General features: G+C 37.0%; 1 protein-coding gene across 3 annotated transcripts; it reads right to left on the bottom strand.

Moving 5' to 3' along the window:
• Positions 1–971: 971 nt before the first annotated feature.
• LOC128018833 (neuronal-specific septin-3) lies at positions 972–13,790 on the bottom strand. 3 transcript variants are annotated; one of them, XM_052604654.1, is made up of 11 exons: positions 12,394–12,499; positions 12,193–12,277; positions 9,868–10,098; positions 9,643–9,771; positions 6,073–6,154; positions 4,963–5,100; positions 4,071–4,188; positions 3,880–3,975; positions 3,654–3,750; positions 3,019–3,070; positions 972–2,333 (listed from the first exon to the last, which is right to left on the bottom strand). In XM_052604654.1, exons 2-11 carry the CDS (start codon positions 12,215–12,217, stop codon positions 2,198–2,200), a joined length of 1,104 nt encoding a protein of 367 aa, XP_052460614.1. In that variant the 5' UTR covers positions 12,218–12,277; positions 12,394–12,499; the 3' UTR covers positions 972–2,197. The 3 variants fall into 3 exon arrangements, with proteins under 3 accessions (XP_052460614.1, XP_052460606.1, XP_052460619.1); XM_052604646.1 differs by lacking the exons at positions 12,193–12,277; positions 12,394–12,499 and adding an exon at positions 13,638–13,790; XM_052604659.1 differs by lacking the exons at positions 12,193–12,277; positions 12,394–12,499 and adding an exon at positions 11,538–12,184.
• Between the last annotated feature and the right edge of the window lie 1,326 nt (positions 13,791–15,116).

Genomic DNA, 15,116 nt, shown 5'->3' with positions numbered 1-15,116 from the left:
ATATATATATATATTTTTTTTTTTTTTTTTTTTTACAGACGTTATATTGCGCTTTTAATTGTCTCCGCTATCGTCCTGTCAATCATACTCGCGGGTCATTTTCAGTAAAAATGTATTTCCCCATCATCGGTACCCAAGTTCTGACTGCTGACCGAACACTGGTCATTGATCCTCTCCCGCTCGGCGCTGTCTAGCGCAGCTTCATCACACAGATTTAACTCCGCACCGCTAATTAAAACGGGCTGGTGGCAGACTAATATTTAATATTTCTGATGTAAAGATTTCTGTGAAACGCGTAAAGTTGCAGAGAAGAAAGCCCAACAGGACCTGCACTGCACAGTTTAAGAATCGGTAGCCATAGTAACGTTGGAGGACTATTATTTTGTTGAACAGACCTGAGCGACAACTGATGACGTCACGTGCCCAGATTTGCTTGACCAATCGGCGGAAGGGGGCGTCTTAGGACCGCCCACATGTGGAAAACGAATTTTGAAGTCATTTATTCGTTTTATGCCCCTGAACTAAAAAACGAATAATGAAGCCGTAATCTCGTTTTTCGGTTTTTTCAAAAAAACGAAAAACGAATAAAGGGGCCGTTTTCTCGTTTCTGCTTATTTAATTTCAAATTGGAAAACAAACTATCAAAACGTACACGGACCGAGGCACGAGACATATATGACGTACGAGAATTCGGATGTACTAATAGAACGCAGTGTGAACCGAATAGAGTGGACTGCTGTGCTGTCACTGTGGCGATTCAGAATCGCGCCACTCACTGGACTCTGTGAATACTGACTCGCCTTAGTCTTTAGTCATACAGCTCTCTCTACAGGCAAAATGTGGGAAATGTCGAGATGACGGTCTCCGTTTCTGCATTATACAATTCAAACTGAAAATCACTGACATGAACTAAACTGAAAAGACAACAGGTAAACTGTGTTGTGTTTGGAAACTGAAAAAGTTCAAGGCAATTATTGCAAACATCTTTATTAAATGAAAACATAAGTATCATAATAAATAAAACATACATACAATACAAATAATGTTTCATAATTATTGTTCAAAGGTGTTTTATTATTCCACACCAGCATTAATTAAATGTGATATGAAAAAGATGAGCTGATTAAGGACCTGTATGTATCTGTAGACTTCCTACATATGTAATGTTCTGTGAAGTGATGTCGTGAGATATATACACACACACACGATTGGACATATTGGCACACATGGGAATTAAAAGAAAAATTCCATCACATATGAAGACAGAAATCACTATTACCATATGCAAAACTTTGAGAAAGCTTTGTAATTTTTATACTCATGCACACAAACATGGGGTGTCCATACAAATGTGCTTGAAGAAAATCCTCAAAACTACAACTCTTGATTTGTTAAAGGCACTGATCATTTTAATCAGTGTTCTTTCAGTTTCCACCTGAAGTTAAATGGGCTGCTGGAAAGTCATTTAAACACATTAGCCACTGTAAATCTTGGCACACATTTAAACTGTTGTACCTGTTTGGAATGATCTGTAGGAATATGCCTCAGTGGTCACTTCAGAGTCCTCTGAGACTTGTTTTGGCAGAGACACAGCAATGGTAACAAGTTAGTACTAGAGAATCTAACATACTTAAAGAAACACAGCTGTACTCTTATAGGGCCAAAGAAATTAAATACTTATTAAAACACCTGCATGTTAAAATTTAGTAGGCTTACACATAACTTGAGTATGTTTAATTGGCAAAGGTACTAAAAGTGTGCTAAATGTTTTAAATAAATAAGGCCCATTGAGCCGCAGACTGCAGTGGCAGTGCTATCCCCCTTCTAACAATATAAAACTGCTCAAATTTGACTAACAGAGGTTCCAGTAAAGGACAGAGAAAATTATATGCCAACACTGGGCAATTTTTTAATTCCAAATGCTATAGCTATATAGCATCTATTTGCCATCATATTAGACCTGAACAAGATTATCACAAGCAAACTCACTCACCAAAGTGAGCAACTGGGGAAGGCTTTTTCTAATTTTCAAAAAGGTTGTGCAACAAGAGATGATGACAAGTTCCAAACAGAGTTTAAAGGAGTAAAAAGACAAAACCTCCATAGCGATAAAATCTGAGCATGCACAGCTGAATTGTGATGAAAAGATGAATTTTCGTTTTCTCTCGCATCCTTACTATGCTGCTCATTTCTTTCCTCACAGGTTACTTTCTTGTGTGTCTTGGCCAGAGGAGGAGATGGGATGTAGACCTCCATTATCGTTGAGCCTCTTGGCACGGTACGTCTCGTAGTGGATGTTATGAGTGACCTCCTTCAGGTCCTGGAGGTGAGACCTGAGTATATTATAACAATATTGTTTGTGTTTAGTCACTGTTATTTTTATCTTATTTTATTTTTATTTCATAAAGCCTGCAAATTATATAAAATGTTTTTTTTATTATTATTATCAATATTAAGAGAGCATAAACATTGATAAATAAAGAAATAAATAAAAACAAATGACTGTTTAAACATTTGGAGACAGTAAGATCTCTGTTTTTGAAAGAAATCTCTCATGCTCATTAAGGGTGCATTTATTTGTTCCGAAATACAGTGAGAACTGTAATATTGTGGAATATTATTACAACTGTTTTTGTTTTAATACATTTTAAGATTAACTTTATTCCTGTGATGCAATGCTGAGTTTTCAGTATCATTACCCCAGTCTTCAGTGTCACACGATCCTTCAGAAATCATTCTAATATTATCATTTGATGCTTAAGAAACATTAATTTTTTTTATTATCGATGTTAAAAATGGTTACACTGTTTAGTATTTTTTGTTGAAAACATGTATTCAGGATGAATAACAAGAACAGCATTTATTTTAAATAGAATTTTTTTGTAGCATTATGTTTTAATTGTCATTTTCCTTGCTGAATAAACTCTTTAAAAAAAGTCTTACTGACACCAAACTTTTGAACAGTAGTGAATACAATAATATTAAGGTTAGTATTTCAAATAAGGTTTCATACATCACCTAATCATGAAATCACGAAGTAAGGAGAATTCGCAGTGATTTGGGTTTTCAACTATACAGATTAAACAAAAAAAAAAGTGATTCATCAGAAAATATGTATCAACACAATACACTGTACAAATACACAAGTTTTACTGTAAAATAGCTCATTCTTTATACACAGTATCATAAAAAGATACTTTCAAATTGACATTGTCTTGTTTGATCAAGTTAAATTGTTAAAACTGCCCTACGTACATACTGACAGGGTGGAAAACATACAAGTAACATTTTGAGATTTCATTCATAAAAAATGTCAAAATGTGACAAATAGCTCCTGAGAAAACTGGAGAACGTCATCTGATTGAAAAAGTGAGTAAAGATCATTAGGTTCACATTTTTGTAGTCATATTTCATATTTTGTGCAAATATAAACCTATAATCCTATTAGAAGCTATTTCAGTCCATGTTTTAAATGCAACATTAGATGATTTTCTGCAAAACAAAAAATGCATTCAATATAGAAAATTACCCAAATATTATAGGTTTGTTTGCCAGCTGTGGGAAGTTTATAATTAATTAATTATAACAAAAAAAAACTTGATAGAAATCTGCATTAAAGGTTTGAAGTAGCACAGCAAACACAGTCTACTCACCCTCCACCACTCCCCAGGGTGTCTTCCTGCCCAAAATTCGTTTGCCACTGGCCTGGTACTCTTTATCACTTCCTACCACGGCAAAGGGCATCGCCTCCTGTAATGCACAGATTTAATGAGACAAACATAATATGAAACCAAAGACCAACAGATGAGGGATGAAAGATGAGATAAGAGAGATGTAAAGAAAAAGAAAAGCATGCAATATGTGAGAAGCTCCCCTTACCCTGATCTTATCATTATCACTCTTATCCTCCATGTCTTCATCAAACTCCTTCTGTGGATAACACTCAATCCCACATGCTTCCAGCTCCTTCCTCACCTAGAGAAATTATATTAAACTGTAATTAATCAGCGTAAACTGAGTAAAAATCAGAATAAACTGAATAAAATTTTGAATCTGTCTTTTAGTCTAACCCTCTGTTTAAATTCAGTTTTCTCATCAAGAGTGAGTGTGTCCGACTTGGCAATGACAGGAATGATGTTGACCACACGACTCAGATGTTTCATGAACTCAATATCCAACTGGCGAAGCCTGTGAAAGGGCAAAGAGATGTAATTAATAGACAGATAGAATCAGATTTTATTACAGGGCCACTGGCCTTTCTGAGGTTCACAGTTTGACTAATAAAGCTCAGTGAAGCATTACAGCTGATTGAATACTCACACACGTCTTAAATCAACACAGTGACTTACACAGATGGAATACACTACACAAGTTTTGCCCAGATTTTTGCTCCAATTTTCAATCTGGACAAGTTGATGCAAATTGTTGAACGTCAGAGCCAGTCGGCAAATTTGAGATGACCGTTTCTACAGAAGATCACAGACTTAAATTTTTAACAAAAGACTATGATTCTATGCAGTCCAAAGATATCACATGTTTGATATTTTGAGCCAATTTCTGAATACATTTTGTTTTAATTTGTCATGCGTCTGTGTGTTCGGAATGACCTCAAAGTCTGCTAGTGTGTGATCCTCAGATGATGAATTGTTCCTCTGTAAGCATTTACAACGCTGACAAGTTTTAAAAACTATTCAGATTTCAATAGTTGTGTAGTGTATTCTAGATTTTGATTAATGAAGCTGCAACTGCAAGCATATTTCAACTACTGGCAAATAATACAAATAAATCTCAAAGATATTAATACTCAACAAAATGTGAGCTGATTCTGTATGATATTAGCTGTGGCTGATCATATGCTATGCTGTCATATATGATGAAAAGATAAACTTCAATACATACTTATGGAAACCGGTACATGGTATATGAGCTAAAGTAAAATATTCCTATGTAATTCAAACTCACGAGTGTCCAGTTGGAGATATGAAGTACAAGCAGCAGTGTACTCTGGTATCAGGGATGCGTTTCTTGCGTGCAATGTTGACTTCTTCCTTCAAAAATTTCTCGTATTGTTCATTGATGTATTTGGATATGGGCTCCCAACTTGGAACACAAAGGGAAAAAAAATCAACAACAGACTAGACCAAACAGTTTGTAGTTCATACAAAGTTTGAAACAGCTTGAAGTAAACGTTCCAGAAAAGTAGTTAATTTCTAATGTTCAGTCCGTCTTGGTCAGACACAACACAAACCTACTGGAGAGTTACTTTTTAGTAGAAATTGAAGTTGTAATTCTACTCGAAACTAATCGACACTGACACTGTTATTTCATGTTTAATATGATAAAGCCGCTTGCTTAAAGCAATCTATTGTGTGAAGTTCTACATCAATAAACATGACTTAACCAGAGTGCTGAATTATAGAACTATTACAAACATATCCACATCACAGCATGCAGCACATATTTATTTTTTCATCTGAATAACTCTTTCAACAGCATGGGTGGCGTTGAGATATTTTCAAACAGTATACCACTGCTCACATATTTCAAACTTCTTTTTACCCCAAGAAAATGTTTTTAAATATATTTAGATTCTAAGCTTTGGTTCTGTATGAATATAAAGCTGCATATAGACAATATCAACACCCAAAAGCCAATGCAGCACTATTTTCTCCAAGGCATTTGAATGACAAAGAAAAACACTATGTGTCCTTTTAACTGAGATACTTGGATATGATCACTTAGGGCATGCTGCCAAAACACACTCACTTTTGGCATCCCTACCAGCAATCGGGTCTGTGCAAATTAAGTGCAAATCTGGAACTGGAAGTCAAAACACTGCACCTCACACTTGGAACATTTTTGTTCAGTTTTTGAAGCCAGTTAGTAGCAGCCAAAATTAGGCACACAACTGACCCCATTTATTTTATCTGACACAAATGCATGTCCTCAGTTTCCTAGATGCAGTGATGCAGGATGCTGGCATTTTGGATCATATGCAACAACTGCATTTGTTAAAAATAGCTACCTGTCCTGTGGCTTTAACAGAGAAATCACAAAAAACATAGTACTCACCAATTTTCATTGTTGATTTGGTCCCCAAAACCTGGTGTGTCGATGACTGTTAACTTCATCTTCACCCCTCCTTCCTCAATCACTGCAAAATCAATATTGATCAAGCTACAAATGCAGTAATGCAGCCAGTGATTGTTCCTGTGACAGGAAAGTAAGAAAGACATACGAAATATGCAGAGCAGTGGTACCCAGGACTGAAATATAGAAATACTGTTATAACACAAATTACGATATTTTTAATATTTTTTAATGAAACCTGAAAGGTTTCTGTCCCACAACTAAAATTCCAGGTAAACATAACTTAGAAGATCCAAAAAGGTCATAAAGGCATCGTAAAATGAATTCATTTGAATCAAGCTGTAATAATGCAAGTCTGCTGTCGCCATCACTGCTGTCCCCGTCAAGTTCGCCATTTGCAGAGGTTAAAATTGATGAGTTACAACTTCTCATCACCCACAGTAAGAGACTTTTGGATTGCAATGTCATGGTTTTCACAGAAACATGGCTACACAGCGACGTAACCAATAATGCTATTGAGCTAGCCGGACGATACACGCTCCGGGCAGGTAGGACAGCAGATGACTCCAGCAAGACAAGGGGTGGCAGATTGTGCATTTATCTCAACAAAGCTTGGTGTATGAACACTGTCATTGTTGGGAAGCACTGCTCAGCTAACCTAGAGTTTCTCATGGTTAAGTGTAGAGTAGAACTTTTTATCTGTCGCGGGAGTTCACTTCCACCATTATAACTTCAGTCTATATTCCACCAGATGCTTATGCCAAGCTTGCATTAGTAAACAACAGACTGCTCACCCGGAGGCTGCTTTTATTATCAGGGATGATTTTAATCACTCAAACTTAAAGACTGTGCTCCCCAAATTCCATCAACATGTTTTCTGCCACACTAGAAGAGAGAATACTTTGGATCATGTTTACACAAACATTGATGGAGCTTACATCACAACCACCCTACCCCACCTTGGACAGTCTGATCACCTTTCTTTGTTACTTACTCGGGCCAGTAGCACCGAGGACAGAATAGCGCAGGGTTTCCACAGTGTCACTAAAACACGCCCTTTACACGACTCTCAGAACAACGTCATGCACCTCATGAATTTCACCAACAAAGAGAAGTTATCAGAAAACTAAGAAATAAGTCACTGGAACATAAAACGATCAAGCGATCGCAAAACGAACATGATAAAAGCAGCCGTTTGTTTGCATGCTTTGTTAAATATTAAAATTCAAAAGCATCGATGTTTTACTGTAGAATAAGTTATACATTGATCATATTGATTCAATTTATCAGGACTCAAAATTAATCACACATAAATACACTTATTTCTATTTGTTTTTTTTACGCTTATGAAAATATCCTGCTTATTCAGTCGAATCTGTTTCTGTTTATTTGTAGCCAGTAACCGTCACATTTAGAATGAATGATAATATCTCTTTAAAAGCTCACGAACAAAAACATTATTATATTTTTTTATGATAGGCATAGGCAACGTGAGCTAAACTCTCGAGACGAAGCTTGTGATAGATAATATAAGTTAGTAAATAAATACACGATTGTGATAGAGAATAAGAAGCTGATGATTTCTTCAAGTGGTCATATTTACCATGTTTACTATGGTAATGTTAATGCCCAGCGTGCACAGTCTTTTGCATCGTTTATAAATATTTCTGCCTTGTATGTGATTATAATCCACATTGGATCATTTTATTTTAGATACTCGCTGCTGACTGAAAGTGAGTTTTGAGCCTGACTAATTAAAAAAAAGTGTTAAATGCTGGTGTTAAAGCTGTTATCTTTCTGAAATGATCGGCATGCGCAGACTCTCTATTTATATAAAAGCTCCAGAACAAAAATCATTATTATGTTGATGATATGCAACGTGGAGCTAAACTCTTGAAACGAGACGACAGATAAAATGTTACTTAATAAATACACAATTGTGATAGAGAATAAGAAGCTGACGCATATTTACCATGTTTACTATGGTAATGTTAATGCCCAGCGTGCACAGTCTTTTGCATCATTTATAAATATTTCTGCCTTGTTTAGTGATTATAATCCACATCGGATCAAGTTATTTCAAACACTTGCTGCTAACAAGAGTGAGTTTTTCGCTCAACTTATTTTAAAAAGTCTTTAATACCAGTTTTAAAGCTGTTATCTTTCTGAAATGATCCGCGCATACGTTCTCCAGACACGGAGAAACTCTGCCTTTGTTCATAAATAACCCCTCCTCTAGCCCCAGCTGGCCCGCTTTGGCCCAAGGTTTTCGTCGGTCCAAAAAACCCTGGCCATTGGCCCCGATGAAGCCCCGGCGAGGCACGATCAAGCCCCGGAAGTGACAGTAAGCTCGACTGGCCCTGGCACACACTAGCACGCCCGGTTTAAGCTAGCCAGTGGAAACGCGGCTAGTGAGGACCATCAAAGTGTGGCCATCAGGAGCAGACACTTTAGTTCAGGACAGGTTTCAATACACAGACTGGAGTATGTGTTCTTCTCAGGCTGCCTGTGGCTCTCACACAGACATTGATATCTATACCTCCCCTGTACTGGATTACATCAACACCACCATTGACAGTGTTACAACAACTCATTTGTAAGGATGTTTTTTGTTGACTTTAGCTCAGCATTTAACACCATCATTCCATCCAAGTAGACCACAAAACTTGGAGACCTGGACATCAACACCTCACTCTGCAACTGGATTATGGACTTTCTGACCAACAGACCTAAGCATATTAGGCCAGGCCACACCTGCTCCACCACCATCACACTCACACTGGAGTACCACAGGGCTGTGTGCTGAGCCCATTCCTCTACTTTCTCTAAACCCACAATTACAAACCTGTGCATGGATCCAACCCCATTATTAAGTTTGCAGATGACACCACAGTGATTGACCTCATCAGAGACAACAATGATACTGCCTACAGGGAGGAATTTATTTGAAGCGCAGTGGGTGTGACTTTGTTTCGGAACATCCAATAAAGTTCACGAGGCTCAGTAAAGACGACCCTGACGTTACATGTTTTTTTTTTTTTTTTTAAGTCAGACATGTTATACACAATATCATGATGATTTAAAACATTTCCCACCTGACAGCTATTTTACACCTACATTTCAAACACTATAAGAACAAAATCTCACAAAGTCAACAAGAAATACACATTTGTTTTTTTCTGGACACCATTTGGACACATATGATATAATTTAGTTTGCCAGCTATTCACAAACCAATACGGGATTCACCAACAGCTCCTAACTTGGCATGGAAACAACACATGCCACTCTAGACACATCTTACTCAAAAGCACATTTTTATGCTTTATGCCACTGTGCTAAAGGCCCTGGTGTGTCGATTACATCAGCAGACACTAAATGAGTCTTTCTTAATTAGACCATGAATGTCTATTTCTGTCGAGTGAAAGGTCTGTCCTTTAGCAACCAGTGCTTAAAATGTTTCCTTGAACAAGCAACATATGCTGTTATGAATCCTTGACAAAATGAGAAACAGTTAAATGTTTAGAAATCACATAATCAGTATGCTCTTACCATGAGATACAGATTTAATCTCAACAGTCTTTGGGAACTTCTCATCACGACTCCAGCTTGTGCTCCTCCGGCTCACCTGTGACTTAAAGAGAGTATTCACTAAAGTAGACTTCCCAAGACCACTCTGACCTGGAGAGAGAGATAGAGAAAGAGAGAGAAAGGGGCAATGGTAAGAAAGTGAAAAATAGTGAAAAGTAAATCTGAACAAACTACTCTCCCACTCACCAACAACCATGATGTTGAAGTCAAAGCCTGTCTTCATGGTTTTCTTCCGCATCTGCTCGATGATGGTGTCTATTCCGATGTATCCAAGCAATGCAGATCCTCGACCTGACCCTTGACCTTCACCCCCCATTCCTTGGGGTGAAGGAACACTATTAGGCGGGGCCACATGAAATGGCTTAGCTGGGACGGCAGGTTTGGGTCTCACTTCAGGGGGCACAATATCTGACATGTCTGTGTGAAAGAGTGAATCAAACAATCAATACATTTAATCAGGCAAAAAAAAAAAATTCCCTATCAATGCTACACTGTGCCACCATTTAATCTAGCAGTAGATGTATGTGATCATATATTTAAGGTGCTGCAAATTATAATTTTTTTACTTTATTTGTGTTATTTATTTTATTTGAAGGTAGTATTTTACAACTTTATATATTCTGAACATTGAACTTTTAGATAAAAAGAATGTAAAGCAAAATATGATTTAAAATTATTTATATTATACGATACAAATTTTATTTGAATGTAATCCGTATATAACTACATTCAAATATTCTGAATATGAAACTTTAAAATGCAAATCGTATGCATAAAAATACAATCTACAATAATTGTGTTTATATGAATATTAGTTATGATAATATCATTTTAAATATAAGTTCTATAAACTACATTCACATATTATAAATATGAAGCTCAGCAAACAATATGCAGCAAAATTATACTTTTTTTGTTTATATTAATATTTGTTATAATATTTATGTGAAATGGAATTTCTAATTTAATCTCTAATAGGACAACATAACTAATGTGGATCACTTTTTATTTGGTGTTGTGAAGCCGCCTATCTATGAATTTGTTACATATGCTGTTATTTATTTTCAAATTACACTGCACAGCAGAAATATTACAATACAGAAATATTAGTTGTACCTACACTTGACAAAAAGTCAATGGCTACCGTCAACTGTTTGTTTACCAAAAATTCTTCAAAATATCTTCTTTTGTGTTTGGCACAAGAAATAAATGCATAAATGTTTGGAAGTAGATGGTGAGTAAATGATGATGACATAATTGTCTAATTTTAGTGAATTATCCTTTTAAGACACATTTTTGACTAAAGGACAACATAAGTTACTCTCATCTACTCTGTTTTGCATGTACAATATGTAGTTGTTTAGAAACAATAGGATTAGCTGAGGGAAACCACAAAAAGTATACATCACTGAATAATTTTTATGACAAAACCTTTGTATGCTATTGTGATCTAGTGCTTTTATTTCCCAGCCTAGTCCACTTTAAATGCTCCCCTGAGTTGTCGGCCTATATTAAGACCATATGCCACCCAAAATCAGGAACAAATAATGAATTATTACAGAGGCAATTCAACAAATCTCTTTATCGGCTTAATCACCCACGGCTGGACCTTTCTCACGCACCAAAACGCTCTTTAAACATCAACACATAACTTGAGAGGTTTCCTTCAGAGCGACAATGATGTGCGTCTTTCAGTAGAGAATAATATTAGTATGAAAGGCATTTTAAACGCTTCTAACGGTTTAAATGACGGGAAGCCAAACATACACACGTTACCCAGCGTGTTTCTTCCATCATGTTTTTTTACCTCAAAAGGATTCGTATAATAATCAGAGGGAAACACTATTCCCACTTACCGATCCGTGTTTTTGTATCGATCCAAGGATGTATATTTTTCGTCCTTTTTCTGCTCTCGCTGTTTTTCGGTCTATTGAAGTATAAGTAGGCTAAGGCAGGAGTTGGACAGACGTTAGGGAATTATCATGTGTTCAGGTACCTCTCTCCTCGCTCCCTCTTTCTTTCACCCCGTCTCTCGCCTTTCTATTCGCAGCTCGATGCACCTCATTCCTTCCTCCACCACCCTTTTTTTTTTTGTTACCAAGGAAACTAAAGGGAGACTGGGTGATGCAGTGCGCATGCTCAGTGCACAGGGTCGAGCTGAAATTAGGGATTCGGGTCGCTATGTGACTTTTTATATTTTTGCGGCACTCTGCTATTTTAATCGTAGCCGTTTGTCTATGTTTGCTTAAGTAATCTACATTTGTAAAGATATTTATATTAAATTTTACAATGCATGTTGTATCAAGCAGAATAATTAGACTACTAACGTGGCTAATTATTAAAAACAGGACTGGTGAATAGTGTAAAGCAACGTGGTAGCCTATACAATGACTTTCCTTAAGGAAAACATTTGTTTGATTGTTTTTCGGTTAGAAAATATATGATAATCAAAAGAATATTCTTTCTTAAAATCAAAATAATTAATAATAATAATAATGGGTATCAACTAACATCTACTCCCTTCTGCTGACGTCATAGAGTCCTCTTATTTTCCAACCACCTTGTTCCATCCAACATTTTGTCCTCATTGAATATCCTGAAATACATCATGTTATGAAAATAAAGTCGGTTTTATAAAAACTTAAACTCACAATACCACATAAGTGTACAAAACAAAAGATTAATTTTGATTAATTAAATAAAACTACTCACATTTCAGACTGCGCCTGCCTGTCTCATGGACTCTGTTCACATGCGAAGTGTTTGTGGTGTATTCAGTGGCCACTGAAGTGCCGTTGAGCCTCAGTGTGTCTTTTACCTCATAACTGGGTTATCTCACTGTGTTTAGACAGGCCTGTGCTTGATGATAAGACAGAGTCCCTATTTTGCACACTACTGTATACCATTTACAGTTTGTCCGTCGTCATAGCTTATATTCTTCAAACACTCATTTTAGGGTTTCTATGGTTCAGATCTACATATTGAGTATTAAAAAAAAACTGATCTACCATAGGCCCTTTTGACTTGACCTTATTTTTATTTGGTGATATATATTTATATGGCATTGTCCCTTTTGGATGCTGACATTACATGAATCACCAGTGTTTTTGCCACATGATCCTTAAGAGCTGACTGTAGAGATCATTAATGTTGTATGAATTCATATTAGAGTTGAAGGCTAGTAGCAGATGAAATTTTCCTGATGAAAATGTAAGGGCTCGCTCGTGCCAGGTCAGTGTGATTCAGTTACAAAGGTGTGTCTGAGTGGTTTTAGCATGTGGTTATGCAACTGCTAAGGTGTTCTTGGTGATTTTTTTGCAAATTTCTATGCACATGTTGTAGTGTCCTGAATTATTTTTTTTAGCATGTTGTGAGTATTTGCTAAAGTGCTCCCTGTTAGTTTTAGCACATTTTTTGTGTGGTTACAAGATTCTAAGTGCACATTGATAGTTGCTAAAGTGTTATGAGTGATTTTTAGCCTGTTGCTAAAGTATTTAGTGTGATTTTTAGCACATTGCTATTCAGTTTCTATAGATGTTTGGTGCATTTTTTTTTACGTTGCAGTGCCGTTTCTAAGGTGTTCTAGGTGATTTTTACCATTTTGTTATATGCTTACAGTGGTGCTTTGATTTAACCACATGATTTGAGGTATCAAAATAAAGTATCATATTGTGCACTTAAGTAAAAATTTTTATAGGCTTAAGGGCTGGTTCAAATTTCTAACCCTAAACATCAGAATACTAACCGTGCTTCTTGCCCAATTGTTCACCACTATTGACAAGTTAATGTCTTCCTCCCTGATACATGATACTTTATATGCCTAGGCTGTTTATATACAAAATGTAAATAATGCTGCTATGTATATACAGTACGTGCTATTTGGGATTCTCATGTCTTTAAGCAGCTTTATATACAATCCTTTTAATGCAATTCCAGTAACTTAGCTTTGCACTCACCTGTAGACATGAATTCTCCAGGACAGGACTCTAAGTCTGCTCCACTCCTCATGTCTGCGACTACAGATGGCTGTAATGGTGGGGGGTCTTCTTGGTCTGTTAACCACGAGGAGTTTATGTCTTGAAATCTCTCACAGTCTGTAGAATGAAGTGTGTGTTTGAACTCTTGTTGTTGATCTAGAGTGAATGGACACTGCGGTATCCATCCAGTCATGGAACATTTCAGCATTTCAGAGTTTGTGTGTGTGTTTGGGCTGTCCGAGAGGTCCGGGTGAACAGCTGCATCGCATTTCTCTCCAACAAATTTAGTTGGACAACTAGTCACACACTTTTTGTATAACCGCGAGCCTCTGTATCTTCTTGCAAATCTGTTATCTTGATGCAAGGTTGCTTCGCTTGAAGAGGATTTAGAAGAATCTGAATCGGAAAAGCTGCATCTACTTTGGGATGAATTGCTGCCATTCCTTCTTGTGCTCCCTGTTTGGTTTGAGGAAGATCTTCTCCATGCCTGAGGAGTTTTGAAGTATGTAGGTCTACTGTCAGATGTTCGTTTGATCACAGGTCTACAGATTCGGCTCAGCTGACCGCATTCAGTGGATGATCTGTGACTCTTCGAAGGGAACTGGAAGCAGCTCATCCGGCTGCACTGATCTGATGTTTTACTGTAGCGGGATGTTATGACAGCACTGACTGTTTCAGAAGCTGCAGACTGAGGCCTGATGTTTGGTTTAGACTCTTGGTTGACATTAGCACTGGTTTGATTCTGATCGGAAGAGTTGATCATCATATTACTTTCATGAGAACGATCATTGGTTGTATTACAGTCATATGAAGTTGTGTCTTGAAGCTCTGAGTTGGATAAAACCAGTACACTGTATTCCTTTGGAGAACTTACATTGTCCAGTTTTTTTAAAATATCCCTTTGGCCTTTGATGCTTTTAGGTGATGAGATTGGATTTGTAAGTGCTGACTGTGTGGAAAGTTGTGTATTTCCTTCAGATGAAACTTGTGGGTGGTTTTGAGGTTCCCCAAAGCTCCTCTCACTCATCATGGTGGGTCTTATTATCTGCTTGGCTGCCCCTAACATTATCTTTGAACGAGCAGGCTGTTTTAACTTCTCCGAAACAGCAGGATGTCCATCGCTTTGAATTTTTGGGTTGCTCCCTTCACTGCCTTTCTTAATCTTATCCAGATTAGAAATCTGGGCACCAGAGTTTATAATCCTCCCTGTCTTAATCAAACCAAGCCTGATTCGTACTAGAGTAGGGTCTTGGGATTGGCGCTTCTTTTGATAGCTAGCTAAATTTTGTGGTCTGAATGCACTTTTTTCAACATGTCTGAGGTTTTTAGGGCTTAAGCTTTCAAACATTAAAGGCTTGGTAACTCCCCTACAACAGATGTTCGAATTTTGCTTTAGTTTATCCTGTTGTGGAGGGCTGAATGGTTCTTGTTGAAGGCCAGTTTGCTTTTTTTGACCCC

Source organism: Carassius gibelio, chromosome A1 (assembly GCF_023724105.1).
Source record: "Carassius gibelio isolate Cgi1373 ecotype wild population from Czech Republic chromosome A1, carGib1.2-hapl.c, whole genome shotgun sequence".
Taxonomy (NCBI): Eukaryota; Metazoa; Chordata; class Actinopteri; order Cypriniformes; family Cyprinidae; genus Carassius; species Carassius gibelio.
The sequence above is the reverse complement of the archived record's forward strand: the minus strand, read 5'-3'. Positions and strand labels throughout refer to the sequence as shown.

What these genes read in the sequence shown, in the direction of transcription:
- LOC128018833 (XM_052604646.1), bottom strand. Translation starts at nt 13,689, where the DNA reads ATGAGGAGTGGAGCAGACTTAGAGTCCTGTCCTGGAGAATTCATGTCT. An exon ending in CTTCAACATCATGGTTGTTG is followed by an intron (nt 9,772 to 9,867) that starts GTGAGTGGGAGA and finishes CTCTCTCTCCAG; the next exon opens with GTCAGAGTGGTCTTGGGAAG. An exon ending in GATTAAATCTGTATCTCATG is followed by an intron (nt 6,155 to 9,642) that starts GTAAGAGCATAC and finishes TTGATTTTGCAG; the next exon opens with TGATTGAGGAAGGAGGGGTG.